Source organism: Microcaecilia unicolor, chromosome 9, assembly GCF_901765095.1.
Source record: "Microcaecilia unicolor chromosome 9, aMicUni1.1, whole genome shotgun sequence".
In the NCBI taxonomy this organism is placed as follows: domain Eukaryota; kingdom Metazoa; phylum Chordata; class Amphibia; order Gymnophiona; family Siphonopidae; genus Microcaecilia; species Microcaecilia unicolor.
The window spans coordinates 33186261-33210562 of record NC_044039.1 but is presented as its reverse complement, the minus strand read 5'-3'; the positions used below and the strand labels follow the sequence as shown (position 1 = coordinate 33210562).

General features: G+C 41.1%; 1 protein-coding gene across 1 annotated transcript in view; it reads left to right on the top strand.

Annotated features, from left to right (window-relative positions):
* CRY1 (cryptochrome circadian regulator 1) overlaps nucleotides 1-24302 on the top strand; it is an 80489-nt gene that overhangs the window by 45818 nt on the left and 10369 nt on the right. The window contains exons 5-10 of the mRNA XM_030214154.1: nucleotides 964-1052; nucleotides 2112-2252; nucleotides 2357-2668; nucleotides 12392-12543; nucleotides 12642-12844; nucleotides 17998-18084. Of these exons, the coding sequence (XP_030070014.1) occupies nucleotides 964-1052; nucleotides 2112-2252; nucleotides 2357-2668; nucleotides 12392-12543; nucleotides 12642-12844; nucleotides 17998-18084 (984 nt within the window). The remainder of the gene's footprint in view (nucleotides 1-963; nucleotides 1053-2111; nucleotides 2253-2356; nucleotides 2669-12391; nucleotides 12544-12641; nucleotides 12845-17997; nucleotides 18085-24302) is intronic.

Genomic DNA, 24302 nt, shown 5'->3' with positions numbered 1-24302 from the left:
AATTCTTGTCCAGTGGTGTTATACATTTTCTTTTGGTTTTACCAATGAGTGAAAATTCAAACTTGAAAATTTTGACAAAGATGCAGATGTAAAATCTCATCTGAACCCCATTCAGGACTTTAGGAGTCCAGTGGATCCAAGATGTATGTATTTCTGTAAATAGCTCTTCTCGTGGTGATCATACTTTCATAGTATATAATTGCTAGGATTTCTTTTGATTGCATATGTGTAACCTACTTTTTCTCTGTAATAGAGGAGTAGTATTTGTCTTTAAGAAATTGTAATTTGTGAATGTTTGCTGTCTGAAAAATAAGCCTATAATGTAAAGCTAGCTTTTTGTGCTTGTCATATAATTGATACTACATGTAGATCATTGTAGAACTTTTGGTACAGATAGCTGTGTGACTGCATTATTTGTTGGTAATGTGTTCTCTGAAAATCTGTCTACTTCAGTCTGTTTATATTAAAAGGATTAATATTTCATTGAGTTGACAAAGCATAAATCATCAAAACTAATTTTTATTTTGATAGATTTATAGGTCTCATAACCTTGTGGTCTGTTGGTCCCCAGTATTGTATTAAAGTCCTGAATAGAATAAGTCATTGTTCAGAAATGTATGTAGTCAACCTTTTAGTATTAGTATAGTTGGACTAGACCATTTTAAGATAATGATTAGAACAGAATCTGTAAAAAAAAAAAAAAAAAAAAAAAAAAAAGAAATCTAAAATATTCTAAAAATTTAATCCTTCCCATGCTAGGAATCAGATTTTGTCGGTGTATGTCCCTTTGCTGGAAATGGAACTTGCTTTGACTGCTGGTGCCAAGGAGTTAAAGAATGTGTTGACCCTTATCAAATACCTTATTTCAAAACATGTCATGTTTTGTCTTGTGTTTATAGATCATTTTTGTTCGAATTCCAGATTATTAAAAACTTTCAAGATAATTTTTTTTCTTTCATATAGGCTTTGATACAGAGGGTTTGCTATCTGCTGTATGGCCGGGTGGGGAAACAGAAGCTCTCACACGTCTTGAAAGACACTTAGAGAGAAAGGTGAGCAGATCTCTACTTACTATTAACTTAAAACCGATGCATGTTTCAGTATTATTTATTTAGATTTTGCTCACACCTTTTTCAGTAGTAGGTCAAGGTGAGTTACATTCAGGTACTCTGGATATTTCTCTGTCCTTGTGTTTTTTTTTAATGGATGTTAATTTCAATACAGTTTGGTTTACCTATTTATAATAATGTAAATGAGATAGTTACCTCATTCTTTATAACTCTTCTTTATATATTGATAGTAGTTGTTTTATTCCTCTGTTTTGTTTTGTTGTAAATTGAAAATGTCATATTTTAAGTTCAGTATCCGATATAGTCAATCATTAGTAGCATTGAGATGTGATTTAGTTGTTTGAACATTAAGCTTTGAGTCACTAGAGGTAAGTCTTACTTGCTGACACTGAAAAACTTAATTTGCCTTTGCCTTAGGGTGGTGGTACTGATCCTTCTAATCGCACTATTAGGAATTTTTTATTGTTTTGCTGTCACTTAGAATACTAACCTCTTCCTTGCCTAAAAAAAATGAAAAATGTTGGAGGTCACGAATGATGATTCCACAGTGAAAATATATTGAAGGTCTTGAAGCAATGAAAAAAAAAAATCCTCCAAGGAGTGTCTGAAGCTAACTTTTTTGATCGACTGTAATTAAAAGCATTTTTAAATGTTCATCAGTTGTATTTCTGGCACTTACCCCCCTGTTTACTAAAGCTTAGTTTGAGTTATCTGCAGCAGGGCCCATTTTATTCCTATGGGCCCTGCTGCAGATAACTTGAGCTAAGCTTTAGTAATCAACCCCCTTAGTCTTTAACATCTTTCTTTCATGTGCAAGGGTAACTTGCAAATCTGAAAGTGAAGAAAACATGACAACTTTATTGATCTCCTAAGCCATGGTGTGATGGAATATTTATTTATTTGGATTTATTAACCACCTTTATGAAGAAGTATACTTTAGCAGGTTGAAATTACTTAGTCTATACTATCCTAATTGGATTAATATTTCAAGGAACATTTAGATCAAAAATCCAACACTTTTATATGCATTTACTCTTTCAGGCTTGGGTGGCGAACTTTGAAAGACCACGAATGAATGCAAATTCTCTTCTGGCAAGCCCTACAGGACTTAGTCCCTACCTACGATTTGGCTGTTTGTCATGTCGACTTTTCTATTTCAAATTAACAGATTTGTACAAAAAGGTAATATATCATTGCTATGGAAGACCATGTTGCACATAAGCAAATTTAAATATATTTTCAGTTACATATGTGTATTTATCTTTTGTTTTCTTTCAATTTTTAAGGTAAAGAAGAACAGCTCACCTCCTCTCTCTCTTTATGGCCAGCTGTTATGGCGAGAATTTTTCTACACAACAGCAACTAACAATCCTCGTTTTGATAAAATGGAAGGAAATCCTATTTGTGTCCAGATTCCATGGGATAAGAATCCAGAGGCTTTAGCAAAATGGGCTGAAGGAAGGACAGGTTTTCCTTGGATTGATGCTATCATGACACAGCTTCGCCAGGAAGGTTGGATTCACCATTTGGCTCGGCATGCAGTTGCTTGCTTCCTGACACGAGGAGACCTATGGATTAGTTGGGAGGAAGGAATGAAGGTATAGTTTATAGGCAATAAAAAAAACCACTTTTTTATAGTTTTTTATGGAAACAGTACAGAATGAGGTATTAAAAATATTTTTAGTTGGTTTAGTTTTATTGAAATTTCTTACTGCAAAATGGTTTTGAATTAGAAAGTGAGGTGTATATGCTGCTTGGTTAAATTTTTTTTTTTTTTTTTTTTGCAAACACCAGCATTTTGAGTAGCTTTCTTGCCATGACTTGTGATTTTACCCAATCCAATATTTAAAAAATATGCTTGTCGCAAAAACGTCTCATGTTGTGCAGCTGTTTTCAGTCTCCTTTGTTTTTCAGAGACTAAAATGACAATGGTGTCACTAGACAAAACATTTTTTTTTTGGGGGGGGGGGGGGGGGTTGGGTGGAAGAAACCAAAACGACAATTCTATATATCGCATCCCTTCTAGCACCTTTAGATCAGCTATGAAATATACTACAAGAAAAGTCCCAGGTTGATTCTTTGCATAAAATAGCGTTTCCCAAGCTTTAGGCCCAAGGCACGCCTACATTTTCAAAAATGTTATATAGTATTCCAACCTCCACAATATAGGCAGTGTATACATGGGAGAGGATTGTATAAGCAAAAGAAAAGCAAGAGAAATATTGCACACCCCACCAGAGACTGAAATGATGGCTCTGAGGAGAGGTCCAGGAAGGAGAAGAGGAGTAGGTAGTGTGTGCAATTGTGTACTGCACAAAGTAGGGCCTACCTGCGTGCCAAGAGGAGGACTTTATCCCTGGGTTGGTGGCTATAAATGTGTGTAAATAAATATTGCCTGTTAATTCCCATACTCCAGGGTTCATGGTGTATCTAGGAAGGAGAGAAGCATTTGTTAACCACACATGCTCGGAAAGGAGCTCCCTCCTGGTCTAGACCTGAGTATTATAGGCAGTGATGACTAATCTGTGGCACACTGGGAAGCACCGGTATAAAGAACTCCCTTCCCCAGCTAATTCTTTATCCGTTACTTCCCCATCCCTCCGAAGCTGTTACAATTTCTTCTTTGTACAGGACACCAGCCTTTTGTAAAATGTTTGTACTACCGGCAATTAGTAGTATGAAAGAACTTGAGCATTGTACATGTACCTATTCTAACCCCCCCCCCCCCCCCCCTTGAATATGTGATGTTGTTGTGTTACGTTACAGATGACGACCCATTTGTAACTTGAAAACACCTTATGGATCTTTACTATCGGGTAATATCAACATCTTCATAGCCTCTTTCAAAGCCACTCACGTTTGTCTGGTTTGCAAGAGAGTTCTCTGTACCATAACACACACTAATTTTTGTGAGCAAGGGGAATGCATGGAATACCCTCCACTAGTGACTATATAGGTAAACTAACCAGTGAGAAACTCCAAAGGGAAGTCTTGCCTCTTCAATTTGCTTCATTTCTTTGAAGGTGTGAATAAACATGTCGATAAAGGTGAGTCAGTTGATGTAATGTATCTAGATTTTCAGAAAGCTTTTGACAAAGTTCCTCAGAGAAAATTAGTGTCAAGTGATAGGAGACTATGTTCTGTTGTGGATTAGGAAGTGGTTATTGGACAGAAAACAGAGGGTAGAATTAAAGTTGGTGAAGAGCGTTTCCCATGAAGGGCTGTGGAAGATATTATCCATCGATGTGGATCTTTCATCCTGCTTGCCCTCGGAGAAAGAGTAAAAAAGCAATTCAGGTCTACCCATTCCACTCCACTCATTTTATAGATCTCTTATAACTCATCTCTGCCATCTCTCTCTAAGCTGAAGAGCCTTAATCTCTAGCCTTTCCTCATCTACATAAGCAATACATTAAATACCGCCATTCACCAAATCCACACTATATTGCTCTTGATCAGTGTGAGCCGTTGTAATAAGTCATTGCATCCTCACACATCTGTCATATAACTTAATTCAAAACAATAAATCCCAATCAGTGTTAGAAAATTCAAATGTTGCTCTGTGCTAACAGAACCATCTACACAACTATGGTCTGGTAAATCCAAACAGCAGAGCACTGATCAATTAAGTCCAGACAGCGAAGGCTGACACTAAACTTCAGGGCCCATAGGTGTGGCAGCGATCTCAAAACACCTGCGTTGGGGGCTAGCATGTTGCTCCAAAGGTTGAATCTGTGCAGTTTTTAATGATAAAACTGCCATGTTTCTCGTTCCCCTTACCCCACCCACACATTTCCCACTCTCCAAATCCCATCCTTCCCCTACTTCCCCACAAATCTTGCTCCCTTGAACCTGATGATGGCCCAGCAAGCATCCCTAAACCCTTTTGCTTGTGTTTAATTTCAGGCCCAGGTACTCGGGGGACAACCAAAGTTTATCTGATGCTGTAAGCCAATCTTCAGCCATGTTGCTTACCACCACCCCAGAGGCAGCTCAAGGCCTTATACTACCACTACCACCACCCCACCCTCCTGTTCTTCAGCATCTCTCCTTCCTTACCCCTCTACTGTCCAGCATCTCCCTTTTCTCTCTCCCCCTGTATCCAGCATATCTCCCTTTTCTCTGCAACCGCAACCACTGCTCTCCCTCTTTCAGGTGGCAAGAGGATTCAGCACCAGCCATAGGCTGTCGAAGTACAGGCCCACACTCAAGTGCTCTCTTATCAGGTCTTCATCTAACACAGAGTAGGGTGGGACATGACTGTGCGTGAGTGTAGGCCTGTGCTTTGAGGCCCTGCTCTGTCACTGAATCCACTTTTCCTCCCTGCCTCTGAAAGTGAGATGACACTGGTAGAAGGAAGAGAAGAGAGGGGAAGGGAAAATGGGACTTGATATACCGCCTTTCTGTGGTATTTTGCAACTACATTCAAAGCGGTTTACATATATACAGGTACTTACTTTGTACCTGGGGCAGTGGAGGGTTTAAGTGACTTGCCCACAGTCACAAGGAGCTGCAGTGGGAATTGAACCCAGTTCCCCAGGATCAAAGTCCGCTGCACTAACCACTAGACTACTCTTGTCTTGCTGCCACTGCCTTCCTAGGCAGACACCTAGTCTGCTTAATGGCAGAGCCAGCAGGCACCACTTCTTCCCTGTTGTCACATCATTGTAACATCCGCTGTTTGAGGTACCAGGGCTCTATCTTGTCCTGTGTAATTAAAAATATTATGTATTTGAACTGCGCAGTCCTTGTGGTTGAAACAGCTGATGTTTTGATACAGATCCCCACAGTTCAAACAGTAGAAATTTGTCATGACCACAAGAAGCAGGTGTGTCTGTTGTAAATGGCACTGTGCAGTACTTGGACTGAGTGAGCAGTGTAGGAGGAATAAACAAAATGAAACTCCATGGAATACTAATGAATTTCATTTAATTAGATTGTTGCTTCGTTCTTTTTTTACTCTAGATTTTGTTGTGATGGTATCTTTTTTTTTTTTTTTTTTTTTTTTTTTCCGTATTTGTTCTGTCAATTTTTCATGCTGCTTGCCAGTATGCTGCTGTATTGTTACATAATCTAGTTGTTACTTTGAAATGCAGATGGATGAACTTCTTAGCATGTAACCTGAAGCATCCATCTTTGGTGTTCATTTAGTAGTCCTAACTTGTCATTTCCCTTTGTCCTGGATACTACTTTAGCCATTTAGAGAGGGTAATTCCATAGAGGGGCACATTTTTAGATGCCAGTACTCCTCTTTGGAGCCTATTCTGCTTCTCCCCAGTATCTCTTCACACTCGTCGTTCCCTACACCCCTTCCCGTGCACTCCGCTCCATGGATAAATCCTTCTTATCTGTTCCCTTCTCCACTACTGCCAACTCCAGACTTCGCGCCTTCTGTCTCGCTGCAACCTACGCCTGGAATAAACTTCCTAAGCCCCTACGTCTTGTCCCATCCTTGGCCACCTTTAAATCTAGACTGAAAGCCCAACTCTTTAACAATGCTTTTGACTCGTAACCACTCGCCTCCACCTACCCTCCTCTCTTCCTTCCCGTTCACATTAATTGATTTGCTTACTTTATTTTTTGTCTATTAGATTGTAAGCTCTTTGAGCAGGGACTGTCTTTCTTCTATGTTTGTGCAGCGCTGCGTATGCCTTGTAGCGCTATAGAAATGCTAAATAGTAGTAGTAGTAGTAATTCTATAAAGAAAAGTAGGCATAACAGGTCAAAAACGACATGAGGCATGGAGCTGGTATAAATATTTGTACTTAGATTGTTAAAGAACACATACTATTTTAATAATCTGTGTATAAATGTGTACCTTGCCATGTGAACACCAACTTGTAGAGAGCACACTATTGAATATTTGTGTGTACTGACAGAATACTGTGTAGTTGGAAAATTATCATTTATTTACCTGTGTTCACATACACACACAAATCACTACAATACTGACATTTATGGGTGTACTTGCATCAGCAGAGGTAAGCAGCTTCTCATTTATCTTCCTCCAAACCAATAATAAGAATGATGTTCATATAAGCCAAATCCCAACAGAGTAATTAAGTCTTCTGTGTGTGTGCTATAAACAAATCAAGAGTACAAATATAGTCACAACTTAATCAGATTAGGGTCCTAGCGCAGAGAAACACTCAAGCAAGACATATGCAGACTTAATGCTCCCTCGTAATTTAAACTAGAGAGCTGAAAAATCTGATGTTGCTGGTTCATACCTTCTGCCGCAACTGTCATTTTGTATTCTTTTGTTATATGAAATGCCTTTTCCATTTGTTAAAATGGCAGCATTATCTTCCTTAAAATATCAGGTCGACTTTTTCTTCTTCATTTCTCTATTATACATATTTCTGTATATTTTAATCTTTAGCCTCTATTCTAGTCATAGAGAAGCTTGAGATTATACTGTCAGATATAGTTCAGGTGCATAAGTGTGTGCCCCTCCCTAATAACTCCAAATTGGCTTGAGGTGTGGATGTGAAAATTTGGAAATGCTGAGTGGCTTAGGCAAAGGATATGAGTTTGTACTTCTGATGACTAGAAATGAGTGAGGGTAGTGTGGGGAAAGACATACATGTGGAAGAAATTGAATTTGATACAATGAAGACATGCAGAACTGAATCTCTTTAAAATTGTTTAAAGAGATTTTATTTTTCAGGAGACAAGCAACCTCACTGGAAGAACTAGTTTGCCCACTGTTGTTAAATGGTGCAGCAGCCATGTGAGTGGGGTGATGTCATCTGAAGGTGCTGAGATGAAGTAGCTCGCTCAAAGAACTAGTAACCACAGCTGGTGCTGGCTGTACCTGGGGCCCAGTCACAAACCCTTTCAGTGCTATTGGTGGTCTCAGATGACTCGGAAAGCAATTCCAAACATGAAGAGTAGCGTGAAAAGATCTTCAGTGCTTCTAAGTCCAGTCCATCAACATCTACGTTGGAAGCATTGGCCTTGAAGGATCCAAGGGCTACACTGGATGCAGGGGATGCATGAATGTTTAGGGAGATCAATATACTCAACTCTGAACATCAATAGAGGCCAGTGGGAATGGACATCAGCAGATTTCCTCAAGAACAGGGAAGATTTGTCAGCACCAAGTGTGGTCAATGTGTGTTTTGAGTAGAGGCTCAGAATTATTGGCATTAAACCCTGTTGGAGTTTGGTGTCAAGGGCATCCAGGCTACTGGCAGCCACCATAGAAGCGCCCCCAGATGGAGGTCTACTCAACCTCAATCTCAGAAGGATCATGCCAGCCTCCAACAGTGTTGGGTAGTAATATATTACTTTTAAAAGTAACAACTATAACAACTAGTTTTGTCAAATGTATTGAAATAACTATAATAGATTTACTTTTTTCAGTAGTGAATAATATAATGTATGTTATGTAAACTGATTCTTATATCCCGCTAGCACCCACTCTAGAGTGGATCAAAGCAGTTTGCAAAGAATTAATTCAAAAAAATATATAGCAGAAAAAAGATAAAACTATAGAATTAATTCATCAGGTAAGAAAACGTTGGAATAAATGGGTCTTTAGATTTTTGCAAAATTGAAATTAACTAGATACAGTTCTGAGACCCATAGGTAAAGAGAGCCAGAATTGGGGAGCATAAAAACTGAAAGAAGATTCCAATATTTTCTTATATTTAATACCAATAATAGAAGGTAGAATTAAGCGAAATGAATCTCGAGGTTGCGAGAATCTCCGTGTAAGAAGAAAAGAGATCAGTTTTATGATATATTCAGGGGATGAACCTTCAAATATTTTGTATATCAAACTTGCAGTCTTAAAAAAAGCTCTAAAATGGATAGGAAACCAATGTAAAGATATCAACGCAAGAGTGACGCTATCTTTTTTTTTTTTAACATAGAACCAGCCTAGCCTCTGTGTTTTGCAATAACTGAAGTTTAGAATGTATTTTTATAGAAATTGGTACATATAAAGCGTAGTTATTTTATATAATTTTTAGTGACACCCATCCGATTTTCTTTGCGTTACTAGGCCCATTATTGGGCTGCTTCCAGTTTCCGGCAAACTTCCCAATTGAGGTGATGGTTGGGTCTTCAGCATTTAAGCACTCTTTGTCAAATGTTTTTGATTTAGTAAGTAGAAAAGTTAATATTTGTTAGGTGCAAGTTGTATCCGATAGTCCACAAACCTGAGTGACGAATGGTGTTAACGCTAGCAAAGAAACAAAATCATGTTCACTTAATTGTTGATTTTAACTGTCATGTCAGATTTCATAGACTGAAGTGGATAACCGCGTCTTGAACTTTGTCATAGAAGATATGAAGGTATTCGATCAGCCAGCTTTCATGAAGCTTATCATTGGGTTGCAACCAGGGAGATAGATTCTGAGCTGGAAAACTCTGGTTGGACATATTAAGGATAAATTTAGCAAAATGAAGGAAACAATGAGAGCTCATTTGAACAAAATGCCATGTTTGCACAACTGCCAGTATCTGGACAAGTCATAATCAGTTTATTTCAGTATGACTATTCACTGGTTAGACGAAACTTCTTTACAGTGTCACACTGCCACTCTTAACGTGTCACCATATAAAGGGGCAACACACGATCTGATAGCATCTACTCTTGAGACTGTATAATCAATATAATCTGGCAGTTAAGGTGACAAAGACCTTCACAGACAATGGCTCTAACTTTGTCAAAGCCTTCCATTTGTTTTCAGATAACTCAGCTGATCATGGCTTGTTTCTCAATCCTCAAGAATCTGAATCAGAAGAAACGTCTTTGCTGATGGTCACAATACAGTAGAAGAGCACTATGCTTTGCCACTGCACCAGTGATGTGCTGCACACGCTCTAAACTTGGTAGCCAATAATGACTCAGAAGATACTTGTAATTATAGTGTACAAGAAGATTTTTTGAAGCTTAAGGGCAGTGTGAAGCTTTATGGAACAAGACAAGTCAAAGTGCTCAGGCAGCTGATAGTGTAGAAGAAAATTCAATATTCAGCTGATTATTCCTAATGCAGTGGAATTATTTCTTCTATGCTGTTGAGAACATTTATTCCATTATTGACAAAAGCATGAACTTGGATGAATGAATGAATCGTACATAGCTTTGGGAGTGACTGGATTCTGACAGCATGAAATGGGTTTTTTTGGGTGAATACTGCCATGTCATGAGTCGGCTGGCAGCTCTTCTGGACATCCTAAAAGGTGAAGCTAAATGTTACTTGGGTTTTTTGCTGCCAACTTTGGCTATGTTCAGAATGAAGCTGACTTAAGACCTTAAATATGCCTCACCTTTGATTTGTGTACTTCAGTAAGGACTCGATGAGCATTTTAATCATTATCTTGACCACAAGGGTTTGATTCTGACTGCAATCACTTAACCCTCCATTGCCCCAGGTACAAAATAAGTACCTCTATAATATGTAAATGGCTTTGATTGTAGCCACAGAAGGCAGTATCTCAAATCCCATCCCCCCCTTTTTTGTTACATTTGTACCCCGCGCTTTCCCACTCATGGCAGGCTCAATGCGGCTTACATGGGGCAATGGAGGGTTAAGTGACTTGCCCAGAGTCACAAGGAGCTGCCTGTGCCTGAAGTGGGAATCGAACTCAGTTCCTCAGGACCAAAGTCCACCACCCTAACCACTAGGCCACTCCTCCACTGTTGCTACTAATGGAGATTCTACATGGAATGTTGCTATTCCACTAGAACATTCCATGTAGAAGTCGGCCCTTGCACATCACCAATTTGGCCGCGCAGGCTTCTGCTTCTGTGAGTCTGACGTCCTGCACATATGTGCAGGACGTCAGACTCACAGAAACAGAAGCCTGCGCAGCCTTCTGCATGGAATGTTGCTAGTGGAATAGCAACATTCCATGTAGAATCTCCAATAGTAGCAACATTCCACGTATAATCTCCAATAGTATCTATTTTATTTTGGTTACATTTGTACCCTGCGCTTTCCCACTCATGGCAGGCTCAATGCGGCTTACATGGGGCTATGGAGGGTTAAGTGACTTGCCCAGAGTCACAAGGAGCTGCCTGTGCCTGAAGTGGGAATCGAACTCAGTTCCTCAGGACCAAAGTCCACCACCCTAACCACTAGGCCAAGATTTAGACCGCTCTCCTTCAAGCTCTGTTTGAAAAGTTACGTTTACTGTGAAGGTCTTTGCAGTGGAAGATGATGAACATCTGATGGCTTGTATGTTAAATAGACTGCTGTAAGAAGACTTCTGTATTCCCTTTGATTTTTTTATTTTAATTGTTTCAAAAAGGTGTTTCTACACATGTTCTATTGAACTTTTTAGTAATCAAAGGGTAAAAGGCATTTCTATTATCTAGGCTTGCACTGTTCAAGGAACAGCACATTTTTATTTTTTTTCTAAATGAAGGATGCTCTGTTGTATCAGTGACCCTGAAAAGGAATGATCTTGTTATCTTAAGGGAACAGTGACAGGTGATAAAATCACAAGTTGTGGAACGAATAGTGTCAGCTTGGAGAAATGTGCTGAATTGGGGAGGATGAATTAGGTGATCTGACTTTATTTCAGCATTAATATAATTTTTCAGTCATATTGGGCTGACGACAGAAAAATGTCAGAAATGAAGAGGTCATTCACCAGCAGGACAGGCTTGCAGACCTGTCTGCATACCGTATTTTTCGGACTATAAGACGCAGTTTTTTTCCCCCCAAATTTCGGAGGAAAATGGGGGGTGCGTCTTATAGTCCGAAGGTAGCGAGGTCCGAGTTCGGGATCGCCCTCCCCCCGAGTTCAGGATCACCCTCCCCTACTCACATCACGCGATGTTCCCTGGTGGTCTAGTGACGGGGCAGGAAAGAGCCCCCTCTTTCCTGCCCAGCGCGCTGCTCTCTGTCCTCCTGTATACTCCCTGACGGTCTCGGCGAGATTCAAAATGGCCACCGAGAATTGAAGTCTCGGCGGCCATTTTGAATCTCGCCGAGACCATCAGGCAGCATACAGGAGGACGGAGAGCAGCGCGCTGGGTAGGAAAGAGGGGGCTCTTTCCTGCCCCGACGTCACTAGACCACCAGAGAACATCGCGTGACACGAGTAGGGGAGGGCGATCCCGAACTCTGACAAGACGCACCGGAGCACCTAGGTTTTAGAGGAGGGAAAAAGGAAAAATTTTTTTTTTCCTATTTCCCTCCTCTAAAACCTAGGTGCGTCTTATGGTCCGGTGCATCTTATAGTCCGAAAAATACGGTAGTTTACAAAATGCATTTCACATTGTTCTTGTCTTTATTTGGCAGTCTCTTCTGATTTGGCAGTGACATTTTAAATCAATTTCGCCTCTTACTGTTTTGAAGGTGTTTGAAGAATTGCTGCTTGATGCAGACTGGAGTGTAAATGCTGGAAGCTGGATGTGGCTGTCTTGCAGCTCCTTTTTTCAGCAGTTTTTTCACTGCTATTGTCCTGTGGGATTTGGTAGAAGGACCGACCCAAATGGAGATTACATCAGGTACTTCAACAATACTTTGCAAGTTTTGCTGAATGAAGTGGTTGGGCTTCAGATTAATGTAATACTAATTTAATTTTTTTTTTTGTTCATATGTTAAGGCGTTATTTGCCTGTCCTAAGAGGTTTTCCTTCAAAATATATTTATGATCCTTGGAACGCACCAGATAGTGTCCAGAAGGGAGCCAAATGTATCATAGGCATTAACTATCCTAAGCCTATGGTAAACCATGCTGAAGCAAGCCGTCTGAATATTGAAAGGATGAAGCAGATCTACCAACAGCTTTCACGATACAGAGGGCTGGGTAAGATAAACCATATTTAATATTTTTGTATATAGGACCATAAGATATATTAGTTTTACCTTTGATAATGTGAAGGAAACTTTTGTAGCTGTGGGGGGGAGGGAGGGGGCAGTATCTCTTGCCACATTTGCCTGGCATGTATTTTTTATGTCTTGCATGATAAGATAGGTGTAGGAATTGTAGAGCATTTGGATACCACTTTGCATTAAAGTTAATAATCATTTCTTCATATAATTTATGTAAGGCTGCAGACTCCCTTGCTTACAAAGAGGATCATCTGAGATTCAAGCATGGTTCTTAAACTATAGTCCTAGTGCTACCATTGACTTCGCATTGCATACATTTGATAATGTTGCATTTATGCACTTCAACTAAATATCGGTGTCGTACAATATACATTGCCCATCAATACCAGATATTTTGCTTTCGCCACAGAACTTGAAATTATTTCAAAAGATTTGGTGGCCAGCAGTTTTGAAATATTTCAAACAGAGCTGGGCAACTTGCTGAATCAAAATCAGAGTTCCCAGTCTCTGCAATTTCTAGACTAAAATGAGCAGAGAAGCTTCAGCTAATAGAATCCACCCCCCCCCCCCCCCCCCCCCCCCCCATCTGGCTCTTATGGGAGAGATGGGGGGGCGATGAGAAGGAGAGGAAGCCATCAACAGGATTAGTCACAGGTAGCAAAGGCCAGCAGGGGTTCTTTGTAAAACCCCAGCAATATGGTCATGGGAGATTCTGAACTTGTTAGATTTCAGAAGCTATGCAGATTCGTAACTGACTAGTGTTTGCATAGAAAACCATCAGGAAAGACCAGGTGCTGTGCGCTGCAGAAGGCAAATGGCATCTTCTAGTATTCTGCCAAGGAAAGGTTATACAAGGAAGAAGAAACAAGAGAGAAGCAACAAAAAAAGCAAGTCCACTAACAGCAAAAGTAAAAACACCAAATCTAAATGTTAACAAAACTTTCCACAGAAATTAGTGAGGTTTCTGGAATCCAGTGGATTGCAAGACCTGAGGCAGGCCTTGTCAGACAAACATAATTAAATGGGTGATCATAGAGTTGGATCAAAGGAGAACGCTAGCTGTAGTCTACTTAGATTTAGCTAAGCCTTTGACACAGTTCTGCATAGATGACTTATAGAGAGCATCCTTAGTATGGGCCCTAAAGTGACTTGACTGGGTTAGGAGCTGGTTGAGTGGAAGGCAACAGAAGGTAGTGGTAAATGGAGCTCACTCTGAGGAAAGATACATTACCGTTGATGTGCTACAAGGTTCAGCTCTTGAGCTGGTTCTTTTTAACTTTTTTTTTTTTTAAAGCAATATTGCTGAAGGGATGTCTGGTAAGTTTTGCCTCTTGCGAATGATACCAAAAATTGCAATAGGGTAGACACCTCTGATGGTGTGGATAGCATAAGGAGGGACCTAGCAAAGCTTGAAGACTGGTCTAGAATTTGGCATCTAAGATTCATGCTTAAATAAAATACAAGGTCATGTATTTGGGCTGCAAAAACCCAAGGGAGCAATTCAGTTTAGGGAGTAAAGTGCTTCTGTGCACAAAAGAAGAGAAGGTCTTGAGTGTGATAGTATGTGATGATCTTAAGGTGGCCATACAGGTAGAAATGGTGATGGTGAAAGATGGAAGGATGCTTGGGTGTTTAGGGAGAGGAGTGGCTAGCAGGAAAAAGGAGGCGATAATGCCTCTGTATAAGTTTCTGGTGAGACCTTATTTAGAGTACTGTGTTCAGTTCTGGAGACTGGACCTTCAAAAAGAGGTAAACAGGATAGTCTTGATCCAGTGGTCTTCACCATAAAGAGTATGGGGACAGACTTATTTTGGACGCTGATGCCCACTGGGCAAAAAGTGTCCAGGAATCACTGCTATCTCTTCATTAACCACCAGTAGGTGTCGAAGTCCCAATGGGAGCTCAGTGTGATTTTTATCTCTGCCCTTTTATTGGAACTTGTGCATGCCTCATGGAAAGTCCTAAAGCTGATGTGAAAATTATTTAAAATAGCTGTATTTCCATTGTAAAATTGGATATACAAGTTTATTTTTTGATATCACACATGCCTCACTCCCTAGAAAGCTGTGATCCTAGAATATACTGGCACAAATAGTAGCTTTCTAAAATCACTGTTTCCACATGTATGTGATTTGCATGTGTAAATGTTTCTAAAATTAGGGCCTAAATCTGTAAGTGACAAACACATTAAAAAAATTAGTTGCTTAAATCGTTACGTCTCAAGCCAGTCCTCGGCACACCCAGCCAGTCAGGTTTTCAGGATATTCATAATTACTATGCATGAAATAGATTTGCATGCACTGCCTTCTTGGTGTGCAGATCCATCTCATGCATATTAATTGTGGATATCCTGAACACCTGAATTGTCATTGTGTTCCCCGAGGACTGGGTTGAGAAGCACTGGTTCAAATGACAAATGGATTAATAGACATAAAATGACCAGAGAATTTAAAAGAAATAAACCTTACAAACCTGATTCATAGTGATGTATAGACAGTGCAGAAAGAACTGTTCAAGGAAGGATGAATGCATAGATGAAAAAGTGGTCCAGTAAAAGGTAAAAAAATGTTAAAATATATATAATAAAGGTTGAGTAAGTTAGAAAAAAAAAAGCATATAATAAAAGAATAAGAAGAAAAATCCCACGGACTACCAGGGAGTAAAAATTAATAATTGTCTAAAGTGCACTCTGTGCTAATTTTAAAGACCCCCTATTTTGGGGGTAATAAACCATATCGAAAGAGTTTATAAATTTTTATCACAGTTTTATTATATCTGATGTATTGAATCAGTATTCAGAAGCACTTATGCAGTTGATGTCTGCGCCACCGTGACTGCATTAAAGTGCTTTCTTTAGGGGTTAAAAAAAATTCCGGGGAGCTGAATAGATAATTTTGGATTTATAAACTTTATATACCAAATTATCCATCTGGAAAGAGAATAGGGGTTGGGAGGTTTATGGTGCACGGCTATTTAAACATAAACATGACATAATGAAGTGGCAATATTCAGCTGCCTTGAAATGGGGGGTGGGGGGGTGGGGGTTGGGATTCAGTAAAGATTTCTCAAAAGTTAGGTTCCAGGATACTGAATGCTAAGCACGAATTCTGTAAAAGCAGTTTCATTTGGAACTCTTTTATAGAATACTAGTTAAACGCACAGTTTCGTGCCTAACTTTGGGCACAAGCACTTACACAAGCCAAAGACTGCTGCAAATGCTCTCACCAAACTACTGTCAGGCACGGAAATGCAAGTATGCTATAACCACGTGCCTAAATCCTGGGACTGTCCCCTTTGGAGTCGAGCATGAGATAAATTAGGAGTGCAGGTTATAGAATAGAGGCTTACTGTAACTATTAATGACTGGCAGCGCTTGTGAACATCAATACTTATCACCTATGTAGCCAGTTAGTTTATGAGCGGATCTTCTATCCGTGCCCAACTTTGGATGACCTATTCAAAATCCAGGGGTATATGTATAAATTATATAATTTGGGTGGGCCGCACAAAGACATTCCAAGTTATACGAGGATATTCAGTTGCACTACTTAAACAGATGGCATCGTTGACTTGTATGTATCATTTGAAATGTCTTAAGGTGTTCCAAATTGCATATTGACCCACATGGCTAATTTTATTGTATACCTATATCTGTAAAACATATATAGAAGCATAAAAATATCCTACTTCTAAAAATAAAAAATATGCCTTGCTGACATCAGTCAAAGGGCAATACTGCACAGAAAACTGTTGGTTGAGGTGGTTTGAGTTTCTTTTAAATTGTTTCTTAGAAGGCCAGTGATTTCCCTTTTTTTGTAAGCTTGCTGCTGATCTTTTCTGTGTGATTTTGTGCTGTAACACGCATTAACCATGTAAGTGCAGTGTAATTTTCCAGTTAATTTATTCAGCAAAAGGTTTGTGAAGTACAAACTCAAAAACACAAACATTCATCTTCACTTTATAGCTGTAATCTCCTGACAACATATTTTTACGAATACACAATATTCTGTGGAAATTGTGGAAGGAAAGCCTCAAAGTTCTTCTAATAACCAGTGTATTAGAGCTTAAAATTCTACAGTCAACATAGAAAACATTCCCTTAGAGTAATCCTGTATAGCTTTTTCTTTTTTCAGAAATTGTTTCTCAAAATTTTGTCACTTAGGGGCCTTTTTTTTACTAAACTGCAGTAAAAAGGGCCCTGCGCTAACAGCAGGGGCCGTTTTTGCTGTGTACTGCTGCTCCTTTTACCGCAGCAGGTAAAAAAGCTGAAAATAATGTGGCCATGGGGTAAGATTGCTCTTACCGCATGGCCATGCGAGGGGGAGCACTTACCACCACCCATTGAGATGGCAGGGCTCTCTCGCTAACCTCGCAGTAACCGGGTAGCGCACAGCGCTGCCCGATTACCGCCAGGTAACCGCCGCGCTAGAAAATACTGCCCTATTTTCTGTAGCGCAGGAAATGGCGCGTGCAAGAGCTGGAACTACCACCAGCGCCCACGTTGGGCCGGCAGTAGCTCCATATTGGCGCAAGGTAAGCTTCGGGGAACTTTGGACCGTACATCAAAACTTCACCAGTGCAGATAGTATTCATGCTACCCATGAATGCTGAATGCACCAGTGAAGTGTTGACTACTTACTGTTTAAAACTTTACTAGGATTATAGCATTCAAACTTCAGAGAGGCAGAAGTGAGGCATGGAGAGAGATTATCAAAATGCTGTCCTGGGAAAAAAGTGTGTGATGCTTGGGCTTCTGTGTTTGTGTGAACATATTTAAGAAGTGCCTTTTTTACGTTCTTATGCTTGAGATTTGATTTAGATTTATTTATTTAAGGATGAGAACGTAATTGTGAAGATACTATCGCAGCTTTTCAGTAGTATATGAATCCCAAGCCATGTTTGTAAAAAGCTGAAAAAAGCCTAATTTTAAAAATATGGTTTGATAAAAAAAAAAAATAAAACCGCTTATGAACATCCCTCAGAAAAATCAGGAAACCTGTATATGGACCTAATAATGGTTATGCAGAAGTTTGCCACCTTAATTTAGAAAAGATTAGTAAGAGGATTGGTCCAGAAATGTATAGAATAAAACCAAGTGGAGCAAAACGTTTCTGCTTCTGTTTGTAGGTCTTCTCGCATCAGTGCCTTCTAACCCAAATGGAAATGGTAATGGTGGTCTAATGAGTTACTCACCAGGAGAAAGTACTACAACCGGTAAGTTTTTATAGAGCAGTTTCTTTCCTTTTGTTAGTAGCAATGATACAACTTGAAATTCCTATAGCTAAGATGCAACAAGTAAGCGTGTTTTACTTGTAATTGCTGTTCTCTGAGGACAAGCAGGACATTTTCTCACATTTGTGTGATGTCATCTGACAGAGCCCGATGCATACTCTACCCAGCATTCTATAGTTTTAAGAAGCCTTTGGCAGCATCCCACTGTGCAAGTGCCTTTTTGCCTGGCATGAGCATGTGAGATTAGCTTTCTTCGTTTTTCTGTGGAGCAGAGAGGTGGTGTCACGAAACACCTAGCCTCCTTCCTGGGGCTACCCCGCGGCCACTTAGAGGGTCTTTACCCAGCACAGCTCAGGTCCGCCTACACCTGCCTCTTGTGCTCTACACTAGCACCCTCCTCCCACCTTCTGGGTTTCAACCACCCCTGGTCAAGTCTCCCACTCTTAAATTATCTCCAGTAATTCCTAGGTGACTGGGGCCACACTCCCAGTGATTCCACAGTTCCTAGAAAGCACCCACAGACCCAACACATAAACCACCAGGGTTTTTAATCAGTCCAGACAAGCAGAGGCAGTAAACTAAAAATGTTTGTCATGAAAAATTAGAACAATGAACAGAAGAGATGCAATCAGCAAACAATAATAGGTAACTGAAATATAGATAAATTATAATGCTATCTAAACATTTGTTTACTATTTAAATAATACCCAGGGAGGTTAGGACTTATAGCTGCTCACAGGTTATCAAATATAACTGTTCACAGGGCTTCAGCAAAGAGGTCTTTCTCTCTGTCCTCCCTGGCTAAGACTGGAGAAAAAGCCAGTACATCCTAGCTGAAGTTTAGCTTCTGAGCCAATCAGAGCCCAGAACAACATTTTTTTAAAAATAGTTGGCCACATCACTTCAGGTTTACTTCTTCTCTGTGTTAAACTAAAGAAAGAACAGTCATTTATCTGTAACAGCTTTAAACACCTGCTGGCCAAACTAGAGAAATACACTTCATGAAATATTATTGTAATTCATACGCTGGAAAATTCACCATTTCGCCACAGGTGGTATCTAGTGAGCTCTCCTCGGCGCATCTATTATTGTTAAAGTGCCTTCCCTCGTGGTACATATTTTTTTTTTTCTATTTTTCACTCTTCTCCTTTGCCACTTGATTATTCTTAGCTTTTTGGCAAGTTTGTTTCCTTCATTTTTTTTCACGGCTGCTATGGCCTGCTTTTAGGCCTGAGCACCAGTTGAGGAATTTTTCTATTTTCTGTGAAGAGATTTTTCCATCTCTCACAATTGAGGTGTTTGATTTTGTATCGGATATTTTCTCCTCGGTGTCTCAAATTCCCAGGTGCAACAGAGTAATCTAACCCCGATAGTTGGTGTCTGTCATGCTTGAGCCTTGACTATAAGGCCTCAAATTGGGTTCTCTGTTTAAAAATGCAGAAAAGGACTCAAAAGAGCAGAGCCCCGAGTGCTTTTAAGACTGATCCATTGGCATTGGTCCCCATGGCTGGAGTTGCTGCATCAGACACTTGGGGGTACACGAGCATTGAGGAGATCTCCCTTTGCCTCAACTTCAGTCACCAGTAGGGCCGCATCGGACCCGTAACTGAGAATGCGCCTGGATTCGACATTCTTTGTCAGCACTGAGGAATCCAAATGTACATTGAGCGAGTACGAAAATGTACAGACATCGGTCTCCTTTGAAGCACGGTGCCAGGAACCCTGAGTCATCAGTACCCCCAATACCCAAGAAGCATCAGTGCTGTGAGGACTGCACCAGTCTCCTTGTCACTGAGACCAGCCTTCCTATTCGGCATTGGCATCTTCACGGGTTATCGCCAAACCAACACCAGCCCCACCTTTACTGATGCCTACCTCAGAGGAACTGTTGCAGGCCTTGCTTCAGGAGAACAGATCTTAGCCTAGCGCAATGCCGAGGCTCTGAGGGAGTCAACCATGGTCCCATCCCAGCCAATTCTGGAGGCCCATGCCTTGTCTGTTTGCCCATATTTTGACATTGGCGCCTAGAAGGGGGCTGTCATTGGCCTAGGAAGAGGCAGTGCTCCTCTCCAGCCCATTGGGGGAGGAAGCTTCCTCGATGTGCAGGTTAGAACCTGTCCTTCGGCACTCACACTCTGTGAGTGTAGACATACATCTAGTTGCCTGAGACAGCCACAGACTCTGCCTTCTCCAGAGGCACTCCAACCATTCCTGGGTGTCTGACGTAGAAACAGAGAGGGTGTCTCGAAGGAGGCCTCCTTTGGTCTGCCTTCAGACCCTACCCTGTCGTAGGAAAGGAGAAATACCCACCAGAGGAGCTCTCCTTTGTTGGATTTTTGAGGGGAAATGGCTAGGGCCATTCCATTTCATTTGAAAATCGAGGACAAGCCCAGGGCTGCTATTTTGGATAACCTTGATTGTGTGAATCCCCCTAAGGAGGCTGTGACTGTGCCCGTGCATGACCTCCTATGGCAAGCGTAGGTAAAGAATTGGGAGACCTCTCTCTGTGCAACCAGTTCCTAAGAAGGCAGACTCCATATATAGAGTCCAGAAGACTCCTGGATTCGAGAAGGCCCAGCTTCCCCACCACTCTATGGTGGTCAAATCCACTTTCAAGTGACCATCCCAGATTGCCTACCGGTGGGAGGGAGACCACATTTTTTCCATTTCAGATGATTCCTTATAATATACTGGTAGGTTCTCAAAATATTCCAGAGAGTTATGCTCTATTTGCATCAGACTCCTCCAGTTGTCAACCAGAACCATCTTTTTACAGCTCAGCACCTAGAAGTGCTTGCAGAGGAACTTTCTTCCCTTCTATAGGTCCATGTAATCAAACCCATTCCACCAGGAGAAGAAGGGAGGGGATTCTATTCCAAGTACTTCCTAGTGACCAATAAGAACGGGGGGATTTCAGCCCATCCTAGACCAAAGGCCCCAAACAAATATCTAGTCAAAGAAAAGTTCAGGATGATTTCCCTGGGCACCCTGTTTCTCATGATTCAGGCAAATGATTGACTATGCTCCCTGGACTTGAAGGATGCTTACCAGTCTCAAAAGGCACCTCAGATTCCAAATGCTGCCAGTATCATGTCCTGCCATTTGACCTTGTGTCCACTCAGAGTGCTCACAAAGCATCTAGCCATAGTCCCAGCATAGCTATGCAGCCTTGGTGTCATGTGTTTTCCTAATTGGATGATTGGCTAGTCAAGAACACCTCTTGGGACAGTGCTGTATCGGTGCAGAGAACTATTCGGGTGTTAGAGCTACTAGGGTTTATCAACTACCCAAAGTCCCGTCTCTTCCCAGTACAGCAATTGGAGTACATTGGAGCTCTGCGAAACACGGTTCAGGCTCGGGCCTACTTACCTCAGAGGTGGGAAGATGCTTTAATTTGCATCATCACTTAGGTCCAGCACAACCAGCAGGTCACAGCTCGGCAGATGTTGAGGTTGTTAGGCCACATGGCCTCCACAGTGCATGTCACACCCATGACACACCTCCATTTGAGAGTTGCCCAATGGATTCTTCCTTCCCAGCCGTGTCAAGCCACCAGGAACCTTGCAGATGTCATTTTGGTCACACTGGAGTTGGCTGAGTCGCTTCTTGGGTGGACAATTACCAAATTGTTTTGATTAGAACAATCAGGTTGCCATGTACTATGTCAACAAGCAGAGGGGGTATGGACTAATATCCTTTGTGTCAGAAAGCAGTTGGGATGTGGCAGTGAGCCACCAGCCACACATGATTCTCTGAGCCATATACCTGGTGGAGAAAGACAACAGCCTGGCAGACAGACTGAGCAGGGTAGTGCAACCACACGAGTGGTCTTATAACATGGGTGTTGCCCTCAAGATCTTCAGAGTGGAGCCACCCCCTCAGTGGATCTTGATGCCATTCATCTCAACAACAAGGTCCCTTAGTCTTCTCCAGACGAGGAAGGCTAGAGTCGGATGCCTTCCTTCTCGACTGGGGGGGGGGGGGGGGTGCTTCTGTATGTGTATCCTTCAATCCCTCTGATAGGGAAAACTTTGCTGAAACTCAAGCAGAACCAGGGAACCATGATTTTTGTTGAGCCTTACTGGCTGACAGATTTGGTTCTTCCTTCTTCTAGAGTTGTCCTTTGAAGAACCATGGAGGTTGAAGTGTTTTCCAATCCTCATTACACAGAATGAGAACATAAGACTATAAATGTTGCCAAACTGGGACAGACCGAAGGTCCATCAAGCCTAACATCCTTTTTCCAACCATGGCCAATCCAGGTTACAAGTACCTGGCAAGATTCCAAAACAGTACAATACGTTTTATGCTACTTATCCTAGAAATAAGCAGTGGATTTTCCCCAAGTCCATCTTAATAATGGCTTATGGACTTTTCTTTTAGGAAGCTATCCAACCCTTTTTTTTAAACCCTGCTAAGCTAACTGCTTTTACTACATTCTCTGCCAATGAATTCCAGATTTTAATTACACTTTGAGGGGTCCTTTTACTAAGGTGCATGGAAAAATGGCCTGTGGTAGTGTAGGCAACAACTTTTCTTCCTGCTCTGCTGTGTCATGCCCAAGGAGGTTGGATCTTCTGCAACACCAACCAATACTGTGCTTAGGGAGGCTTCCAAAAAAGAGACTACTCGGAATTCTGGGATTTGTAGTTTCTGGATCAGTGTGCATTGTGCACAGTGCAAGGCAATGGACTGCAATCCCAGTGTCCTCCAAGAAGGGCTCGTTGTAACTCTTCCACTCATGCTCAGTAGGAGCATGTGAAAAAGAGCTCCTTCCTTGTTTCCTGTTAATGTGTTTACGGAAATGGTAGGTGCTATTAATATTACTGATTGGAGATGTGGGTTTTTTTATACAATTGTTGAGATTTATTTTGCGAGCATTAGTATTTTCACTTCTACCTTATTTCAGAGCATCTGCTTAGGAAATACAGTGCCTAGAAAAAAAGTCCTGTTATTTTTAGCAGTGGATGAAGCCTGTAACTTGTACTTCATCCTGACCAGCTCTTTTTTTTTTTTTTTTTTTTAATAGAGACGTAACTTGACCTTTTATGCATTATTTGGGGTGATAGAGGGGGTGAAGGTGGTTGTGTTCTTTATTGTCACAACAATTTTATGTTTATCAGCTTCTGCAAATCACACAGACACTGTTCAGATTTTGTGACCTGAATAGGCAGCTTTGTTTTGGTTCCTTTACATGTCCTTGTGGAGTGACACATATGTAAATTAGGTCGGGCGCCTAATGGGATTTTAATGTAGGTGTATAAAAGGGTAATGACTACATTTCACTTTTTTTGTTGTTATTAATAACCCCCCACCCCATTTACAAAGCAGCACTAGCTGCTGCTGGTGCTGTAATGCCAGCCCAGCCCATTTTGAATGGGCTGTCGGCATTGCCACGCAGCTTTGTAAGCAGGGGGGGAAATGCTGTCTGTGATTTTATGTGATGTTTTCCTGGATGGTCTCCCTAATACTGCCATTTTTGCAGTTTGCTTGATGTGCTTCTCAAGTATAGTACGAATAATTATACTTTTGTGCTACCCTGATGTCCTATGTGTACTATATTGTATATGATGAGAAACGTTGGGACTGTGATCAAATTTAAGCAAAGAGGCAATTTACACAGCAGTTATAAAACTTTGAGAAAGAAATAGAATTAAAAAAAATTAGTTTCTTAGCTAGTCATAATTCAGAATCTGCTGTAAAGACTAATGGCGGGAATGAAGAAGATCACTCACGGGGATGGGCGGGGACGGAGGAGATTACTCACAGGGACGGGTTAGATTCTGGCAGGGATGAGCGGGGATGGGTTTGATTCCGGCGGGAACGGGCTGCATTTCTGTCCCCTGCAACTCTCTAGTCTGAATGTTGAGAGCATAGAATTTGCATCTCCAACAGCCTGAGAGTGTCTTCAAGATTCTGCTGGCTTCCAGGAAAGACTTTACCAAGGATGTTTGCCGTCTGGTGTGAGAGCAAGGCTAGATCCTCTTTTCCAACGCAAAAACTGCTTGAGTACCTCCTACACCTCTCCAAGTCTGGTTTCAAGACTAACTCTGTAAGGGTTTACCTCTGTGTTAGTGCTTACCATCACTGTGTAGGAAGTAAGCCCATTTCTGTACAAACTCCCCATCAAACCTCCGACTGTGTAATGGGACCTCAACGTCGTCCTCACTCAGCTGATTAAAGTTCCTTTTGAGCCACTT